The 16,989-nt window shown below is 34.2% G+C and overlaps 1 protein-coding gene across 1 annotated transcript in view; it reads right to left on the bottom strand.

Annotated features, from left to right (window-relative positions):
- Nucleotides 1-862: 862 nt before the first annotated feature.
- Nucleotides 863-16,989, bottom strand: part of LOC128983199 (uncharacterized) — a 149,003-nt gene continuing 132,876 nt past the window's right edge. Inside the window, exons 13-14 of the mRNA XM_054402397.1 lie at nucleotides 15,865-16,019; nucleotides 863-1,349 (exon numbers count right to left, since the gene is read on the bottom strand). Of these exons, the coding sequence (XP_054258372.1) occupies nucleotides 1,094-1,349; nucleotides 15,865-16,019 (411 nt within the window). The 3' untranslated portion in view covers nucleotides 863-1,093. The remainder of the gene's footprint in view (nucleotides 1,350-15,864; nucleotides 16,020-16,989) is intronic.

Below are 16,989 nucleotides of genomic sequence, written 5' to 3'. Positions count from 1 at the left end.
TAGGTGAAGGTAATTGTAAATTATCTATTGCATGCACCCCACGTTTTTCGTTTTAGATCTTACAAGTATTTATACTCTCAACATATTTATAAATTATTTTCTACTTTTTAGTGCGTTTGAAAACGTTTTGTTTTAAAAAAAAGTTTTTTATTTATAAATTATGAGTTATTTAAGTTAGAAAAATTAAAACGGCCGCCATTTTGAATATTACATTAGGAACAACTTTATTATTTTTTCTATTATAGGTCTTGTGTATGTTAACATGGTTACCAAATTTCATAATCATCGAATGAAAAACTTCACAGATAAAAATATTTTTGTATAAAAAACAAAATGGCAGATAACTGGGTAAATATGCATTTTCACATAAACTTTTTTCTTCCTTTTAGTATGAGGATTTATTTCCCAAAGTCCTGAAACGTTTTTTATGGACACCCCGTATATACGGCCATACTTGGCATGTACTGACTGGGGTACTAATGGCTATGGCAGTAGTTGTAAATAAATATTCTATAGAAGAGTTTTCCATCTCTCTGGTATAGGTAGCATAACGTTGTTTTTTTTAAATTTAGTATTTCATTGTTAACTGAGGAATTGTTATTTTTTTTTTATTTTTACTGTTATTGTTTATTCTTTTCTCTGTACCGCCTTTAAAATTAAATTAAATAATGAATAATAATAATAATAATTAATAATTAATAATTAAATAATTAATTAAATTTAATTTAAATTAAAATATATGAACATCTTTAAAATTTGGACTCTGAAAGGAAAATACCCTTCAAAGAAGGATAAAGATCTTAAAACATATAAAAATTACGATAAGGAATCCTCTTTTTAAAAATAAAAATCTCTCCAAAAATTGTCTTTAAAATTTTATTTATAAAGCAAATATACCACAAACTCCCCAAACTCTCTAAAACAAATTACAGCATAGCAAAACGGTTTGAGGATGTTAACAATCAAAATCAAAAATATAAAATAATTAATAGTAAACAAACAGTATTCAATAATTATAAAGTTAGATTAACAAATATTTGATTTAAATGTAAAGTACAGATTTATAAGAACATAAGATGAGACAGTAAGACGATCACATCAAATCATCATCGTCTTCATCATTGTCCATGTCACTTAGGTCAGATTCTTGCTCTTCTCTGAATACTTTAAGTGTAGCAGAGCAAAATGAGGTTTCTACTGAATATGAATTTTTGGCTGCTTCCATAATATTTTTCATTTGAGAATCTTCCTTAGTTCTCTTCTTAATCTGTTGTTTAGCGCTTACTTGTGAGGTTGGTTTCTTTTGGTCTTTTTCCATTTTTTTTACAAGACGCTTAATAGCTTCGTTCCTGAAAAATATAACAGAATATATTTTTATTTTCTCAATTCAAAGAACTTACAATACATTGTACATTGTTCACAGTTGTAAGGTACATTAAAACTCACTTTAAGGAAAGTAAAAACTACTTAGCTAGAGTAGAACAGTAGAACCCCAGTTAACCGAACCCGGGTTAACCGAAACGGTTCCATAAAATAATACAGGGCTAAAATATAAGTACTGTAATACGTCAAATAATATGCTTAAGTAACTCCAGTTGTTTAGTTTAGAGTATTTTCTAAGGGTGAGGTTCATAAAGTCCAAATTTCACAAGGTCCAACGGTTAAAATATTAATAAACAGAGCGTTTCACAAGGTCCAAATTTCATAAGGTCCAAAACTATAACATTCAAATAATCACCGTTTCACAATGTCCAAATTTCACAAGGTCCAACGGTACAATCTCGGCCAGAAGTCGCTGCAGAGGTTGCAGTGGTTCTGTATGTAGGCACTACACGATCTACTTAATCGTAAATAGATAGATAAGTAGTAGTGTTGTTGCCACGCGTCACAAAACATCATTGTGGGTCCGTAGATACGTTAAAGAGTGTAAAGTAGTGGTATTTATCCCCTCTGCAGCAAACCTGCAGACTAATAGAATTTCCATTTCCCTTATTTGATTTACACTAGAATATCTCCTTAAAATGATCATATGTATTCCCTATTTAAATAGCATTAGTTTAACAAGTATCGTACTTAGGTTTGCTGCAACAGGGAGGGTATTTTTTTATGGTAATGGTTTAGTATAAAATAAAAGCATTTCCAAATTTGATCAAAGTATATACATAAGCAAGCAAACCACAACAGTTTTTTTTTATTCTCCATAAGTTTGTTTTCTTGATATATCCGATAAGAACTTCCATTATAATGCAAACTTGGCTTTCCCTTACACTCACAGTTTCAATAAATTCCGTCATAACACTTTATTAAAAACACTTAACAAAACACGAAATACAACAATTTACTAACCATATGATTTGAACTTAAATAATACCATAGATTAAAGGATAACCTATGATAATACGAATAAGAAAATCTATAAGTATAAAAGAGGATGTTTGTATATATATTTGTTTGTTTGTTTGTTTGTTTGGCAGTGATAAACTCAGACACCGCTGAACCGATTGCCACGAAACTTGGTACATACGTGTAGAATGTCATGGAATAGGTTTATACACCATCAATTTCGTGATCCGTCCAATCGGCTCCGCCCCAGTGGTTCTGGAGTTTCCCATGTTAACCTTATGAGAAATGGAATTAATGAATCTTAACAGCTGTTTCAATTAAACAAGTTGGTTCTGTTCTATGATGTTCAATAGCATTAAAGTTACAAGGATTACCAACAGGGTGCAGCACTATTATTTCTTTTACATTTATGACAACAGCTAATTTGCAACCAAAAGGTGAGTGAGCGTAGCGAACGAACTTCAACCTGGAGGCGAGCTAGCGTAGCGAACGAGCTAACCTGAAGGCAAGTGAGCGCAGCGAACGAGCTCCAACCTAAAGGTGAGTGAGCGTAGCGAACGAGCTCCAACCTAAAGGTGAGTGAGCGTAGCGAACGAACTTCAACCAGGACGTGATTGAGCCATGCGAACGAGATCATCTTGAAAATTAAGAAGTTAAACGGGGCAAAGCCCGCGGGATTATAAATAGTCAATGGCAAGACAACGTCTGCCGGGTTCAGCTAGTATACTTATAAAACATAGTTATACGTTTAAAATTTTTTTATCGGTAAAATGATCTCTTCCGATATTTGTAATGGATTTTTAATTGAGAGACGGAACAGTTAAGAAACTCAGCTGAAAGCTTGAATTAAAGCTATTAAAAATATAAATACCCCCACCGCAGCAAACCTGCAGACTAAGCGAATTTCCATTTGACTGATTGGATTTACACTGAAATGTCTACTTAAAAATATAACATTTATTCCCGATTTAAATAGAATTAGTTTAAAAAGTACTTAAGGGAGTTTTATGCTGCATCAGGGAGGGTAAAACTGTTTTTTTTTGTTTTTTTTTGTAAAATGCTAATAGTAAGAAATAAAAAAATTTCAAAATTCGATCAAAATATGTTCATAAACAAACAAACTACAACAGTTTACTTATTCTCCATAAGAATAACATGGGAATTTTAAATTAACAATTTTTTGAAATTTTCTCCGTAACCATTAGGCGCATAATAACGCTTCAATATACTAAATTATTTGTTTTTTTAAGCTACAAAATGGTTTAGAAAGAAATTGCCAAATTTTATGTTTTTTTGAGTCAAAAATGGGAAAAACCTATTTTTACCCCATAAAACCCCGTTCCCATGGTCCGATCATGCTGGATCGCGAACTCGTTCGAATAAACGTAGGTTTACACGTTTGTACCAAATTTCATCAAAATCGGATCATTTTTGCTCGAGTTATCGTGCTAACGGACACATATATATATATATATATATATATAAATATATAAATATTTATATATATATATATGAATTTGAACGAATGGTGTTTTTGGCCTCTAGGGACCTCAAAACGAAAAAAAAATCGGTCCCGCGTCCAGGTCTTACCATGAGTACTACGGTAATAGCTTATTCCCTATATGGGAAATTCGCTAATATTCCCTATATGGGAAATTCGCTAAAATGTATTTGATTTGCACATTGATGTGTTAACACATAGTTCAGTCACACAGATAAGTGTTCTTCAATCATTAAATGCACGTCAGTAATCAGTAGTTGAGCGCCCGCGGACGGTGCCTGCTATCTGACTGGGGCAACCACTGTAGAGACTTCTGGCCCAGACTGTACCGTTGGACCTTGTGAAATTTGGACCTTGTGAAACGCTCTGTTTATTTGATATATTAACGTTGGACTTTGTGAAATTTAGACATTATGAAACGGTGATTATTTGAATGTTATAGTTTTGGACTTTATGAAATTTGGACCTTGTGAAACGCTCTGTTTATTTAATATTTTAAACGTTGGACTTTGTAAAATTTGGACCTTATGATACGCTCCCTTTTCTAACCCATTGTAACATTTCTGTGGCTGAAATAAAACCCTGTGTTGTATAGACATGGTTTAAAATTAATTTTTCCTACACACCATGGGAATATATAGGCTATTTTTAGCATATATGATGGGTTAACAGAAAGATTGGTTATCTGAAACGGCTCTCCCCCCTTTATTTCAGTTACCCGAGGTACAGTAGAGAGCAGCTCAGTTTAAATATTCATAATTTTATGTTATGTTGTGACAGTGAATTTAAAATTTCCCGCGAGTTAAGTAAATCGCAGATCTGCCGTGGCGTACGTCAGGCGCCACCGTCATTTAGCTGCCTCCCCACCACAACCTTGAGAGGGAAGGAGCTCTAGGAGGTGACCAATGGACATTCAGGGCCGTACCGTCTAGTAATCAAGTTGCAAATTTTCGTCGATGGCGGAAGTGAGTGTAGTGTCGCCGATTGCCGACGGGGACATATTTCTATATGGGTAAGTGTTCCTCCAAAAGTCGTAAGTTTTAATTCTTTGACAAACTCAGATTTTAATGTCAATTTTCTCCAAGTTGTCTCGATTTTAATTCTCTAGTATCGAGTCCGTACAGTATCGAACGTTCTAACCCTCGGTTAGAGGCAAATGTCTCACCTCGAGACTCTAGATTCTTTTAGAAGTTTTATATCTTATAATCGAGCGGAGGCATCTGTCTCGTCCTCGTCGGTTCGATTATAAAAAGGCCCCCTAAATTTCAAGTAAGAAGTCATTTTGATTTAGTTTTTGTAAAATGAAAAGTCAGTGAAATTTTAGTTCAGAGTATTCCATTTAGTTTTTCCGTAGGTTAAGCGAGGATAAAGTTTAATTTTATTTTCAGAGAGTGTTATTGTATCCTGTATCCATTAATTTGAAGTCCCCTGTAGAATTGCTATTCAATATTAGTAGTATTCTAAAAACCAAAAAAGTGTGTAATTTATTAAGTTGCAGGTTGTGTTCCGTGTGGGGTAATTATCTCGCATGGCGACACGTTTATAGAGAGTGTTAGGTTATCGTTTATTCTCTAATTTAAAGCCCCTTTTGATTTTGATCTTATTTGTGTATTTTAAAGGCCCACGAAGAGTTTAGATGAAATGTTGTCTTACGTATACTATACCGTGTGGGGTATATATCTCGCATAGGAATATTACCGTGCGTTTGAGATTAATATGGTTTAACGCAGTCAGTTTATTAGGCGTTTAGTCGTAAGATTGAGCTAATTTTCCTTAATATTTTGTCTCCGAAGTGCGGTGACCTTTAGGGTATTTCTTGCGTGTTAATCCGCGTGAGGCACATGTCTCGTGCGTCGGTAGTCTATTCAAATTAATTACACCCGCCTTCAGATTAATTGACGTGTCAAGTCGTATGGGGCATTGGTCTCGTACGACACAATTTGTAAATATATGTTTTATAGATTATCGGGAGGGGCATCTGTCTCTTCACGAAATCTAATTTATCATTCACCTTGTAAACGTGACGATTCAGTGTGTATCGGTGACGTTGAGATACCGCTTTACATATAATAAAGTGTTACGATTCACCCTGAGGCGTGAAGTGTGTAGTGTAGGTTTGGTGCGAGAAAGGAGCACGTCCCGACAAACTGTATATCGTTCTGATTAAGTACCTATTGTTTGAAACACCTTTCAATGTATATATTTCCGTAGTTGTAATGATAACGTAATAAATATCGATTGTTTACTAGATGTGGTTAAAATTTTTATCTCCTGAGATATTTCCTTGCCTCCAGACAAATTTTAGTATTACCAAAAGGGTCGAACCTTCTCTGTGGGTTTATCTGAGGCAAATAAAATTTATTTTGTATTGTGGGAATATTTGACATATTAATAACGTATTTCTATTATGTTATTCCCCTTACAATGTAACAAATAATGCAAATGACAAAGTAATGCTGCATTTCCAAAAAAGCAAATACTGTAAATAGGCTGATACATAAATATTGACGTTTACATGCATTGTTGTTAATCAACGTATCTTATAAAGGATGATGAGATCTATTTTAAAAGGAACATAACCTTTCTGTCATGACAGTAGCTGCTTAAATGGTAATTACTCTTTGTGCCATTTTTTTTACAGTCGTTGTGTAGTGTTACTTTAAAAAATCTCACGAGTGGGCCACGGTTCGTAATAGGCCACTGAAAATCATCTGTCAAGATAGGTACTATTTCAGGCAAGGTTTCTATATTTGGATGTTATTAGACACGATAAAAGCACAATGATCTTTTTCTGCAGATGAATAATCTGTTGGTTAAGTAAGATTAATATATGCCAAATTATAAATTTCACAATCCAAGCAATTAAAATGGCTCTGGCTTGAAATTTTTTAAAGCTTCAAGTAGGCTACCCAGCTCTTGCGTGGACCAATCAGAGAGCAGCATTTCATCCCCACTCCTCCCCTTAAACCACGCCCCTGGTGTCCCACATGGTCTAACCTCACTTTTATTTTCGCGCCTAACAACATAACCTCACCTTCCCGCCAAACAAAAAAAAACCTTACCTTCCCACCAAGTAACATAACCTTACTATTTTATTTTCGTGCCAAACAACATAACCTCACCTTCCCGCCAAGTGACATAACCTCACTTATGACTCAGTTTAAACATTCATAATTTTAGCGAATTTCCCATATAGGGAATAAGCTATTACCGTAGTACTCATGGTAAGACCTGGACGCGGGACCGATTTTTTTTCGTTTTGAGGTCCCTAGAGGCCAAAAACACCATTCGTTCAAATTCATATATATATATATATATATATATATATGTGTCCGTTAGCACGATAACTCGAGCAAAAATGATCCGATTTTGATGAAATTTGGTACAAACGTGTAAACCTACGTTTATTCGAACGAGTTCGCGATCCAGCATGATCGGACCATGGGACGGGGTTTTATGGGGTAAAAATAGGTTTTTCCCATTTTTGACTCAAAAAACATAAAATTTGGCAATTTCTTTCTAAACCATTTTGTAGCTTAAAAAAACAAATAATTTAGTATATTGAAGCGTTATTATGCGCCTAATGGTTACGGAGAAAATTTCAAAAAATTGTTAATTTAAAATTCCCATGTTATTCTTATGGAGAATAAGTAAACTGTTGTAGTTTGCTTGTTTATGAACATATTTTGATCGAATTTTGAAATTTTTGTATTTCTTACTAACTATTAGCATTTTACAAAAAAAAAAAAAAAAAAAAAACAGTTTTACCCTCCCTGATGCAGCATAAAACTCCCTTAAGTACTTTTTAAACTAATTCTATTTAAATCGGGAATAAATGTTATATTTTTAAGTAGACATTTCAGTGTAAATCCAATCAGTCAAATGGAAATTCGCTTAGTCTGCAGGTTTGCTGCGGCGGGGGTATTTATATTTTTAATAGCTTTAATTCAAGCTTTCAGCTGAGTTTCTTAACTGTTCCGTCTCTCAATTAAAAATCCATTACAAATATCGGAAGAGATCATTTTACCGATAAAAAAATTTTAAACGTATAACTATGTTTTATAAGTATACTAGCTGAACCCGGCAGACGTTGTCTTGCCTTTGACTATTTATAATCCCGCGGGCTTTGCCCCGTTTAACTTCTTAATTTTCAAGATGATCTCGTTCGCATGGCTCAATCACGTCCTGGTTGAAGTTCGTTCGCTACGCTCACTCACCTTTAGGTTGGAGCTCGTTCGCTACGCTCACTCACCTTTAGGTTGGAGCTCGTTCGCTGCGCTCACTTGCCTTCAGGTTAGCTCGTTCGCTACGCTAGCTCGCCTCCAGGTTGAAGTTCGTTCGCTACGCTCACTCACCTTTTGGTTGCAAATTAGCTGTTGTAATAAATGTAAAAGAAATAATAGTGCTGCACCCTGTTGGTAATCCTTGTAACTTTAATGCTATTGAACATCATAGAACAGAACCAACTTGTTTAATTGAAACAGCTGTTAAGATTCATTAATTCCATTTCTCATAAGGTTAACATGGGGACCCAAAATTTATATGAGCTGCCTTCAACAATAAGAGAAATTGATTGCATATCAAAATTAAAAAAAAAAAACACTTAAGATATGTCTTCTGGAGAAGGCATTTTGTTCACTGGAAGATTTCCTAACAAATGTATAATTATTTTTAAGTATTCAATATTTCGAGTGTTGTTGTTACAATAGATTTTTGTTTTATGACAAATCACCTGCCAATCATTGATGATAATTAATAAATAAATCATTTGCTCCTTAGACCTACACATCTATTCATCATTGCCTCCAGGATTGATTATTGACAATATAAATAGGTTAATATACCTTACATGGTCAATCCTAAAATTAGTCCATGGCGACTAGTTTCGAAACACCAAGGTTTCATTGTCTTGTTTTGAGAGGCAAGAGGCTCGACAATGAAACCTTGATGTTTTGAAACTAGTCGCCATAGACTAATTTTAGGATTGACGACGTAAGGTATGTTAACCTATTTATAGATTTGTAGCGTCAGCTGATGACGTTGTCATAGCAACGAATTATGATTTGATTTAGTCTGATTTTTGTTTTCTACAGGAATGTACACAAAATTTAACTCTCTTATTAAACTACTTTTCTTTTACTTATTTGGTCGTATTTCATTTGATATACACAAACAACCACGACCAAAATGGTGACCCCGACTAAAACCGTTATCTAAAGACTTATTTTCTTTGAAGAGTTAAAATCTTTTGTGTTTCCTCCTTCGAACGATGTCATTAGAAGACCTGCAGACTCAACTCGTCGAACTTAGAACTGCGAATGAAGAACTGCGTCAACGGATTGGACAAACCAGCACTTCTCAAAACATGTCGGTCAACAGAGTAGCCATCAAACTTCCGCCCTTTTGGCCTGAAAGACCAAGTCTGTGGTTCTGTCAAGTTGACTCGCAATTTCTTATATCTGGAATTACCAACGACGACACCAAGTTTCACTACGTGGTCTTGCAATTGGACACAGGAATTGCTGCTGAAGTCGAAGACATCATAACAAACCTTCCTCAAGGCGACAAATACGGACATCTAAAAAAAGAAACTGATTGAACGCCTCACTGCATCTGAAGAGCAACGTGTGCGGCGGCTGCTGAGTGAAGAGGACCTTGGAGACCGCAAGCCTTCTCAGTTTTTGAGGCATCTTAGGTCTCTTGCAGGCTCGACTCCCCTTCAAGACGACATGCTTCGTCAACTGTGGCTCAGACGACTCCCTCCTCATTCACAAGCCATATTGACTACGCAACTTGAGCTCTCCTTGGACAAACTGGCAGAACTGGCTGATAAGATCATGGAGGTAAATAACAATCTTTTGACACTGTACTATAAAAAGCCTTTCTTTTATCGTAGTTGTATTGAAAAACTAGTTGATTGTTGTAGACTAGTAATGTAAACTGGTAAAGTACTTAATTTAAGACCAATTTTATTAGTACCACAAATAACAAATCAATAACGAACCCAATACCAGGGAGTGGGTGTGGCACCGGCGCATACACACCTAGGAAGGAGGTTTGTGGCCTAAGGGGGTTGATCGGCTGAATTTATTGTGTATTATTGTTTTTATTGATTGGGAATAGTATTGATCATTGATTACTATTGCCCTAGTGCCATTCAGATTTTAAATTGTCAGAATGTTGCATCTGCTGGAACAGGGCTGTCATTGCAGGTAATTGATTTGTTATTTGTGGTACTAATAAAATTGGTACCACAAAGAAAGTTTTGCTACAAGTGTAATATATTTATAATGATTATAATCTAGGCGTTAAATTTGAAGAGTTGTAGTTTTAGTTTATCCAGATTGTAATAACTACATGAAGTGGTACTTTGTTTTGCCTGGACATTTAGAGAATTAAAGTTCAAAGTGATTATAGACCTATTTGAAGGTAAAAAGAAAAAACACAATTTTTGTTAAAAAATTTATTTGTATGATATGATAAATTCTCTATGTACAGTTTGATATATTTAATAATAATAACGAGCTGGTGGCCCGTCCTACGTACGGGAGTTGAGTTGTCAACTAAAACGGAATAATTCAGAACATCTAGTTTACACGCATAGACAAAAAAATTCTGGCAGTTTTAATGGGGAAGATCACCTTATAAACAAATGTCACGTGATCACCTATTTATTCCATTTGAATATAGACCTAAAATATGGCGATATGCATTTTAAATCTGATAATTTTACCATAAAACAGCATTTGTGTCGATTTGAAAAATCTTGAAGTGAGATTGGCGACCGATTCACACTGGTTTTGAGTAGAGTAGCTACATGCCACCTCTAATTGCATACTGTACTTAATTGCATACTTATGTACTTGCTGTACCTTATCTTACCACCGTGACCACTGAAACTTTTATGAGGATTCTCTTCTATCACCTGCCTCTTCAAAATTTAGATCCCAGTCTGAGGATGCATTTCATAACTTGATATTTCCCGTCTGTCATGTGGTACTCCTTGGAATATACTTTTTAAAAGTTTATGCAGAGCCTGTCCATCCAAGCTTTACCTACTTCTGGAAAGCATCCCTATATTTGGGTGTTAACACATTTCTCTTAGCTCTCTGTTCTTTTTTATTTTGACCTCCGGACCGTTATCTTGAACTGGTCTGTATATTTTCTCTGCACTTTATTATCTAACCCAGCATTAAGGTTTTTCGGTTCTTTGGTCAGTGCCCAAGTTTCTGAATCATCAGTACTACGGGGATAGTTGGTATGGTATGAGTCGACTTTGGTTTCTGCTGCAGTTTATTTGACAGTTTTATAGAGACCTACTACACCGATTGACGCTTTCATTACTAACCAAAATTTTAGTATGTCGACATACTCACATTCAAACATACAGAAAAAGAAGTATCAACACGTAAACCACTTATATCTTGAACAATTAAGCGATAAACTGCTGAAAAAATATTTCCCAAATATGAGTTGAAATTTGCAATGCATAAACTAAATACTTACACAGATTGCATTTCCGACAAAGCTTGATTAAACGCAAGTGTTTGAGATGTTTAGTTCAAAATAACACATTTCCCGATAACGCAGATCCTTCACTATAGGGGAAAACTACCTACATTTTAAAGTGAAATAGTATGTAGGCAAACACCAACGAACAATATTTTTGTAAACAAACAACTCGTAACATAAACATTTCAATGACAGTTATAAACCAGCTGTTAGTTAAACCAGCATTGAAAATACTTTAAATTGCTAGCGTCGGCTGCTACACTTTTTAAAAATTAAAACTTAATTTCTAAAAAACTGAAACCCTAAACTAAAATTATGGCTTTGACATTCCCTAGTTCTCAAAATTATCTTTCTTTCAACACAAAAATCATGAAAATCCGTCAAGTGGTTGATTCAGAATCGTGAAATAAAAAAACCCTGTTTGGTTTAAATATTATGGATAGTTTGAGATAATACTTTCAATTAACTCGAAGTTAGACATCTAGCTTTAGTTCCCATACACATATACCTTGGACCAAAGCATTGCAATTTTAAAACGTTATGAAGGAATAATACATATATTAAATAAGATATAAAATGACATAACAAACATATTAGTAATATTTGGTTTCCTCTGTATTTTAGAACAAAGTATTCATGAGCATAAAATATTCCTTGTATAATTGAAAACTTCCAATTATTTATGAATGATTTCAGTTCTTACGACATATTATTTTGGTACTTTTTAAGATTTTACCGCAACAATAAAATATATTATCATTAATATGTCTGATAAAATTTTTTTATGATAATACTTCAAAATTATTGTTGACTTTTTATGAAATACAATAGGTAGTATAATATTTTGTTATGTAGTGAAACTATTACATCAATATAATCTCATACTTTTTATAAGCATTTTACCATTTGATACCAAGTATCGCAGGGCTACAAAACATCTTTTAGTTTTAAGATGCTAAAACCTGGAATTAAAAATTCAACATGAACTAATCTCTTTATAGCCAAAGGTGTTGTCACAAACAGGTTTAACAAAGTTCTTTCCACAAGATTCACATTTTTAAAAGACTTTCTTGAATGTTTTCAATTGCACCATGTAGACCTTCTTAATGTCAATTATGTCATTGGAAATGATTTCTGGTATTTCTTTAACAAAACCCTTAAGCAATAAGCAAGTTCACCGAAGTATAAATAATATTCTGTTTGACTTTTTTTTAGTATTTCTTTGTCTTAGTTACAAAACCTGTAATAATATTTTATTGATGTGAGCGAGTGTCCTATTTGTAGAGCTTAAATAAAACCCTTCATGATGCAACAAGTCAGATTTCATTTCATCAAGGATAGATGTTAATGCATCCAAACTGTACATTGAAAGAAATGTAGAACATAAATCAACATTAGGATTTTCATACAGGTTAATGGTACTGAAAACCGTATGAAGGTTTATATAAAACTTAAAAACTCCTATGTTGAAGTAAATCTCCTTTAAGATTGATTTGAGGTGATATCTGTTATTTTCTACACATTCCTCAATTGTCATTGAGTTACATATAATCTCATATACTTTAATAAAAGGTACTATAATAGATGTTCTATTGTTTAATGACATTATCACAGCAGTCTTGGTTTTCATGAAATTACAAAATTGATTACAATATAAGTAATGTAATTGGAAAGACCAGTTTACTATGCTATAAATATATAATTTACATATGACAAAAGTTTGGTTCATTGGTGAGATAACTATAACATAAATTTTCAGCTATGATCACAATCTTGTAACTGTAATCTACGATATCTATTAAAACGTGACTTTCGGTTAAACAATAGGTAGACACTTAGTACTGTAAATAGTAATAAGTTATTGGGGATGATCTCAAAACTAAATATCCCAAGTCCAATGTGTATCTTTATGATAACAGAATAACACCATCCTCTATCAATAAGTCAATCAATCAATCGATAAAATCAATAATACACAATAAATTCAGCCGATCAACCCCCTTAGGCCACAAACCTCCTTCCTAGGTGTGTATGCGCCGGTGCCACACCCACTCCCTGGTATACGTTTTCCTTTTTCAAACTCAGGCATTGTCTTTGATAATTTTAACTCATCGGGGAAGTAACCTTGATCAAAACACAAGTTGAGAATTAACGCAAGGGGCACAGACAGTGATGTAATTATTATGCTCTTTAGAAAGTTGGATGACATGCCCTAAACATCAGCACAGGGCAAGGGCTTGAAATTGTTAACTAGGGTTTGCAGTCTGTTCTATATAACTAGCATTTGAAGTTCTCTTAGCTACATCAACGGCTAGCTAAGCCCCCTTTAAGTTACTCTCTAGTCTGCATTTGTTGTGCAGCAACAGATACCCACGCTCTTAGAGTCCTAACCTCCTCGTTCAGATGCAAGTCTAAGGATTTAGTCTTTTGCTTGATGAGTTTATGTTTATTTGAATGCTTAGGCTTAGTTAACTCTGGAAAATTTGAGTAAAAAACACATTTAAGTTAATCAAAAAACAAAGAAAACACTATACTTGCTGTCATATTTGGCAACAGAAAGTCCCTGTTTACTTTATTCAATAATTCAGAAGCAAACCCAAACATATTCTCATCTTCTAGCCTTCTGTATTCAAGATTGTAATCAGTAGGCCAAGGTAGGTTCAAGTTGTCACTCTCCAATAATTTGACCACTGTTACCACAGCCTAGAGGATTAACGACACTGGTCACAACCTCCCATTCAATGTAATTGGCTGCCACTAAGTCCAGACAATTATTGTTGCTTCTCGTGGGTTCGAGTGAAGTCCAATAAAGTCCAAAACTTCTAAGAAAGTCAGTCAGCTACCTTTGTCGAGGCGTATCGAGGTTAAGCGGAATGTTGTAATCCCCTCTGAAGTAGATCAATGCATCAGGATACATTCTTAAGATAAAAGCCAAAAACTCCTCTAAACTAAAAGAGAGGGAAAATTCTCAAATAGTCCATTATCAGACCTGTACACTGTCAAAACTATGTAAGTCCTGGGTGGTTATTTATTTAACTTTAGGCCTACTACTTCAAAATCAAATTCAACATTGAAAGCAGTTAGATAAATAGGTACTAGTCATAGGCTAGGCCTAACATACATTGCAACACCTCCATGTGCATGAGCTGTCCTACATTGAATTCCCACTACGTGCAGGTCACACAATTCAATTCAATTCAATTCAATTCAAATATCTTTATTTGTTTTTATGTACATTGTACAATAAATAGTGTCAAAATAATTACAATAAAAATAGTTTCAAAATAGTTCAACAGGATAAAAAACAGCAAAACATGAAGAATGGTTATAAAAACAACAAATACATTTTACAAATCTAGTAAGATAATTTATCATAGCGACTGAGGGAGGTGAAAAAAATCGTCAAAAGAATAAATTGCTAAATTTATTAAAAACTCTTTCAATATTTTTTTAAATTTGTTTGGATCTGTTTCTTTTTTAATATTTTTTGGAATAAATTTAAAAAATCTATTACCTGCATAGGATGGTTTCTTTTTGAAAAATTTAGTCCTATGTGGTTGTACATTTTCGTTCTTATTTCTTAAATTATAAGAATGGGATTTTTCTTTTGGTTCCGAATATACTTCTTGTTTTTTTGCAATTATTATTGATTCATATATATACTGCCCGTAAACAGTAAAGATATTTAGGTCCTTAAAATGCTCTTTAGCTGACTCATCACGCTGCAGCTTAAGCATGATTCTAACCGCTCTTTTTTGCACACAGTTCTTTGTTACACAGTTACACAGTTCATTGTAAAACTCTGGATCCTCATTAGACAACCAATGATCAGCGATACACAGTATGTGAGGTTCAGTTTCATTAATAAATCTCAGCACTAGATTTAACTTTGTTTGCAGGCACTGTACATAAATATAAATCATTTTCACAGTAGTAGTCTGGTTCTTGGGAGACACAGTATTTTAATAGTCCAAGGCCTATCCTGGAGAATTAAGTACTTATTGGCCAGGACCATCTGGGCTTCACTAAAAAATGGTTCTTTAAACAAGTTTTGAAGTCATCTTCTAGCCATAGGTCAGGCACTTGGGCTTTAGCAACATCTTCTAAGTCAATGCCTATTTTGTAGGACTTCTGGTGCTGATATTTGGAGGTTAACTCTTGACAGTTGACCTCACCAGAAGTAATCTGTCCTAAGTGCTCTTTAAGTGCGGACATTTCAGTGTCCACCGATAGGTTAGAGACAAAACGCCATCCCAAATTAGGTGCCTGCCTAATTTTCAGGTTATCATCAGAGGGCAGTTTGCCTACGATATATGTTTGTTTGGTAGCCCTATGCTTATTCTCCATTTTATTTCCTTGAACTGAACATTATTTTCTTATATTTAAAATTATATTTATTTTTCATTGAACTGTAACATGTGGGTCTCCCCCCACTCCTCCAATGGGTAGTCGTTTTTACTAGTGAGTAAAATATTATCATTTGATGTAAATATTGTCAGTTTACTTACTGTTTAGGAGCCGCTTTGGCGGCACTCATGGTGGACTGCATGCTCTCATTTGCCATCATATCACCGATGGCCTTGCAAGGGGGTGTAGCTTTTCCTTGGGCATCTCCTGCAGCTTTCTTGGCACTTAGCAATGCGGCACTAGGTGAAAGAGCCAACTGTGGACATACCGATGGCTATAAGTTTTATAATTACATAACCTAAAAAACTAAATCTTGGAAAAAGACAGCTTGTTACGTAAGACTTATGTAATATAAAATATAAATCATTGGTCATCCTCTTACCGGAGGAATAGTGTACCATTGATTTCTATTGATAAACCCTTTAAAATGATTGGTCACTCGATAGGGGTTTACATTTGAAAATTTGGGGCTGCCCCCAAATACCCCATTTTGGACTGTCGATTAGTTTAGTTTATAAAACCATTATCTACTTAAAAGATGTTCAATTTGATTCGTCACATTCTAACTACACAACACAATGAATACAATACACAATGAATGCAATAGAGTAAATTTATTAGAAAATTGTGTTAGTTAATAGTTTTTATTTTTTTAACCAAAGTCAACGGATGGACTATCTAAGCCGATATAGCTGAATAAAATATATCATAGCAATACCAGAAAATCGCGGTTATAGCACCACGACTACATGCAAAACTAATAAATTTTAAAAGTGTGTTCTGGGGGTTTAAATAATAGTTGTACAAATGGATGAAAAAGAAAAAAACTTTTCAAATTTAAGAAAAAAAATTCAAAACATTCTGCAGACAAATTGGATGTAAAATGTTTGATATGTTGGATGTTGCAATGCTACTTCAATGCTGAGGGCCGCTCCATCGACCACTGGTGGTGGGATGAATCCACTGAGCGCCGGCTCGTTTTCAGCGCAGTATTAGAAGACTGAATTAAGGGTCAGAAGTTAAAGTTTTAAGATGTCTTTAAAATCGCTTCTCAACTAATTTAGTGTTTTATTCAAGAAATAAGTACCTTTTTGGTGTAACAGTGTGAATATGAAACTATTATAAATACATGCATCTGCAGATAGTATAAAAAACAGGATTCTGTAAGTTTAACAGTTAATTAAAATCGATTTTAAAGAGACTTACATTTGGAAGAGGTTAGAGCA

The sequence above is a fragment of the Macrosteles quadrilineatus genome, unplaced genomic scaffold (assembly GCF_028750875.1).
Source record: "Macrosteles quadrilineatus isolate MER2022 unplaced genomic scaffold, UCM_ALF_1.0 Scaffold_1__1_contigs__length_201487025, whole genome shotgun sequence".
Classification (NCBI taxonomy): Eukaryota; Metazoa; Arthropoda; class Insecta; order Hemiptera; family Cicadellidae; genus Macrosteles; species Macrosteles quadrilineatus.
This window is presented reverse-complemented; position numbering and strand designations above follow the sequence as displayed.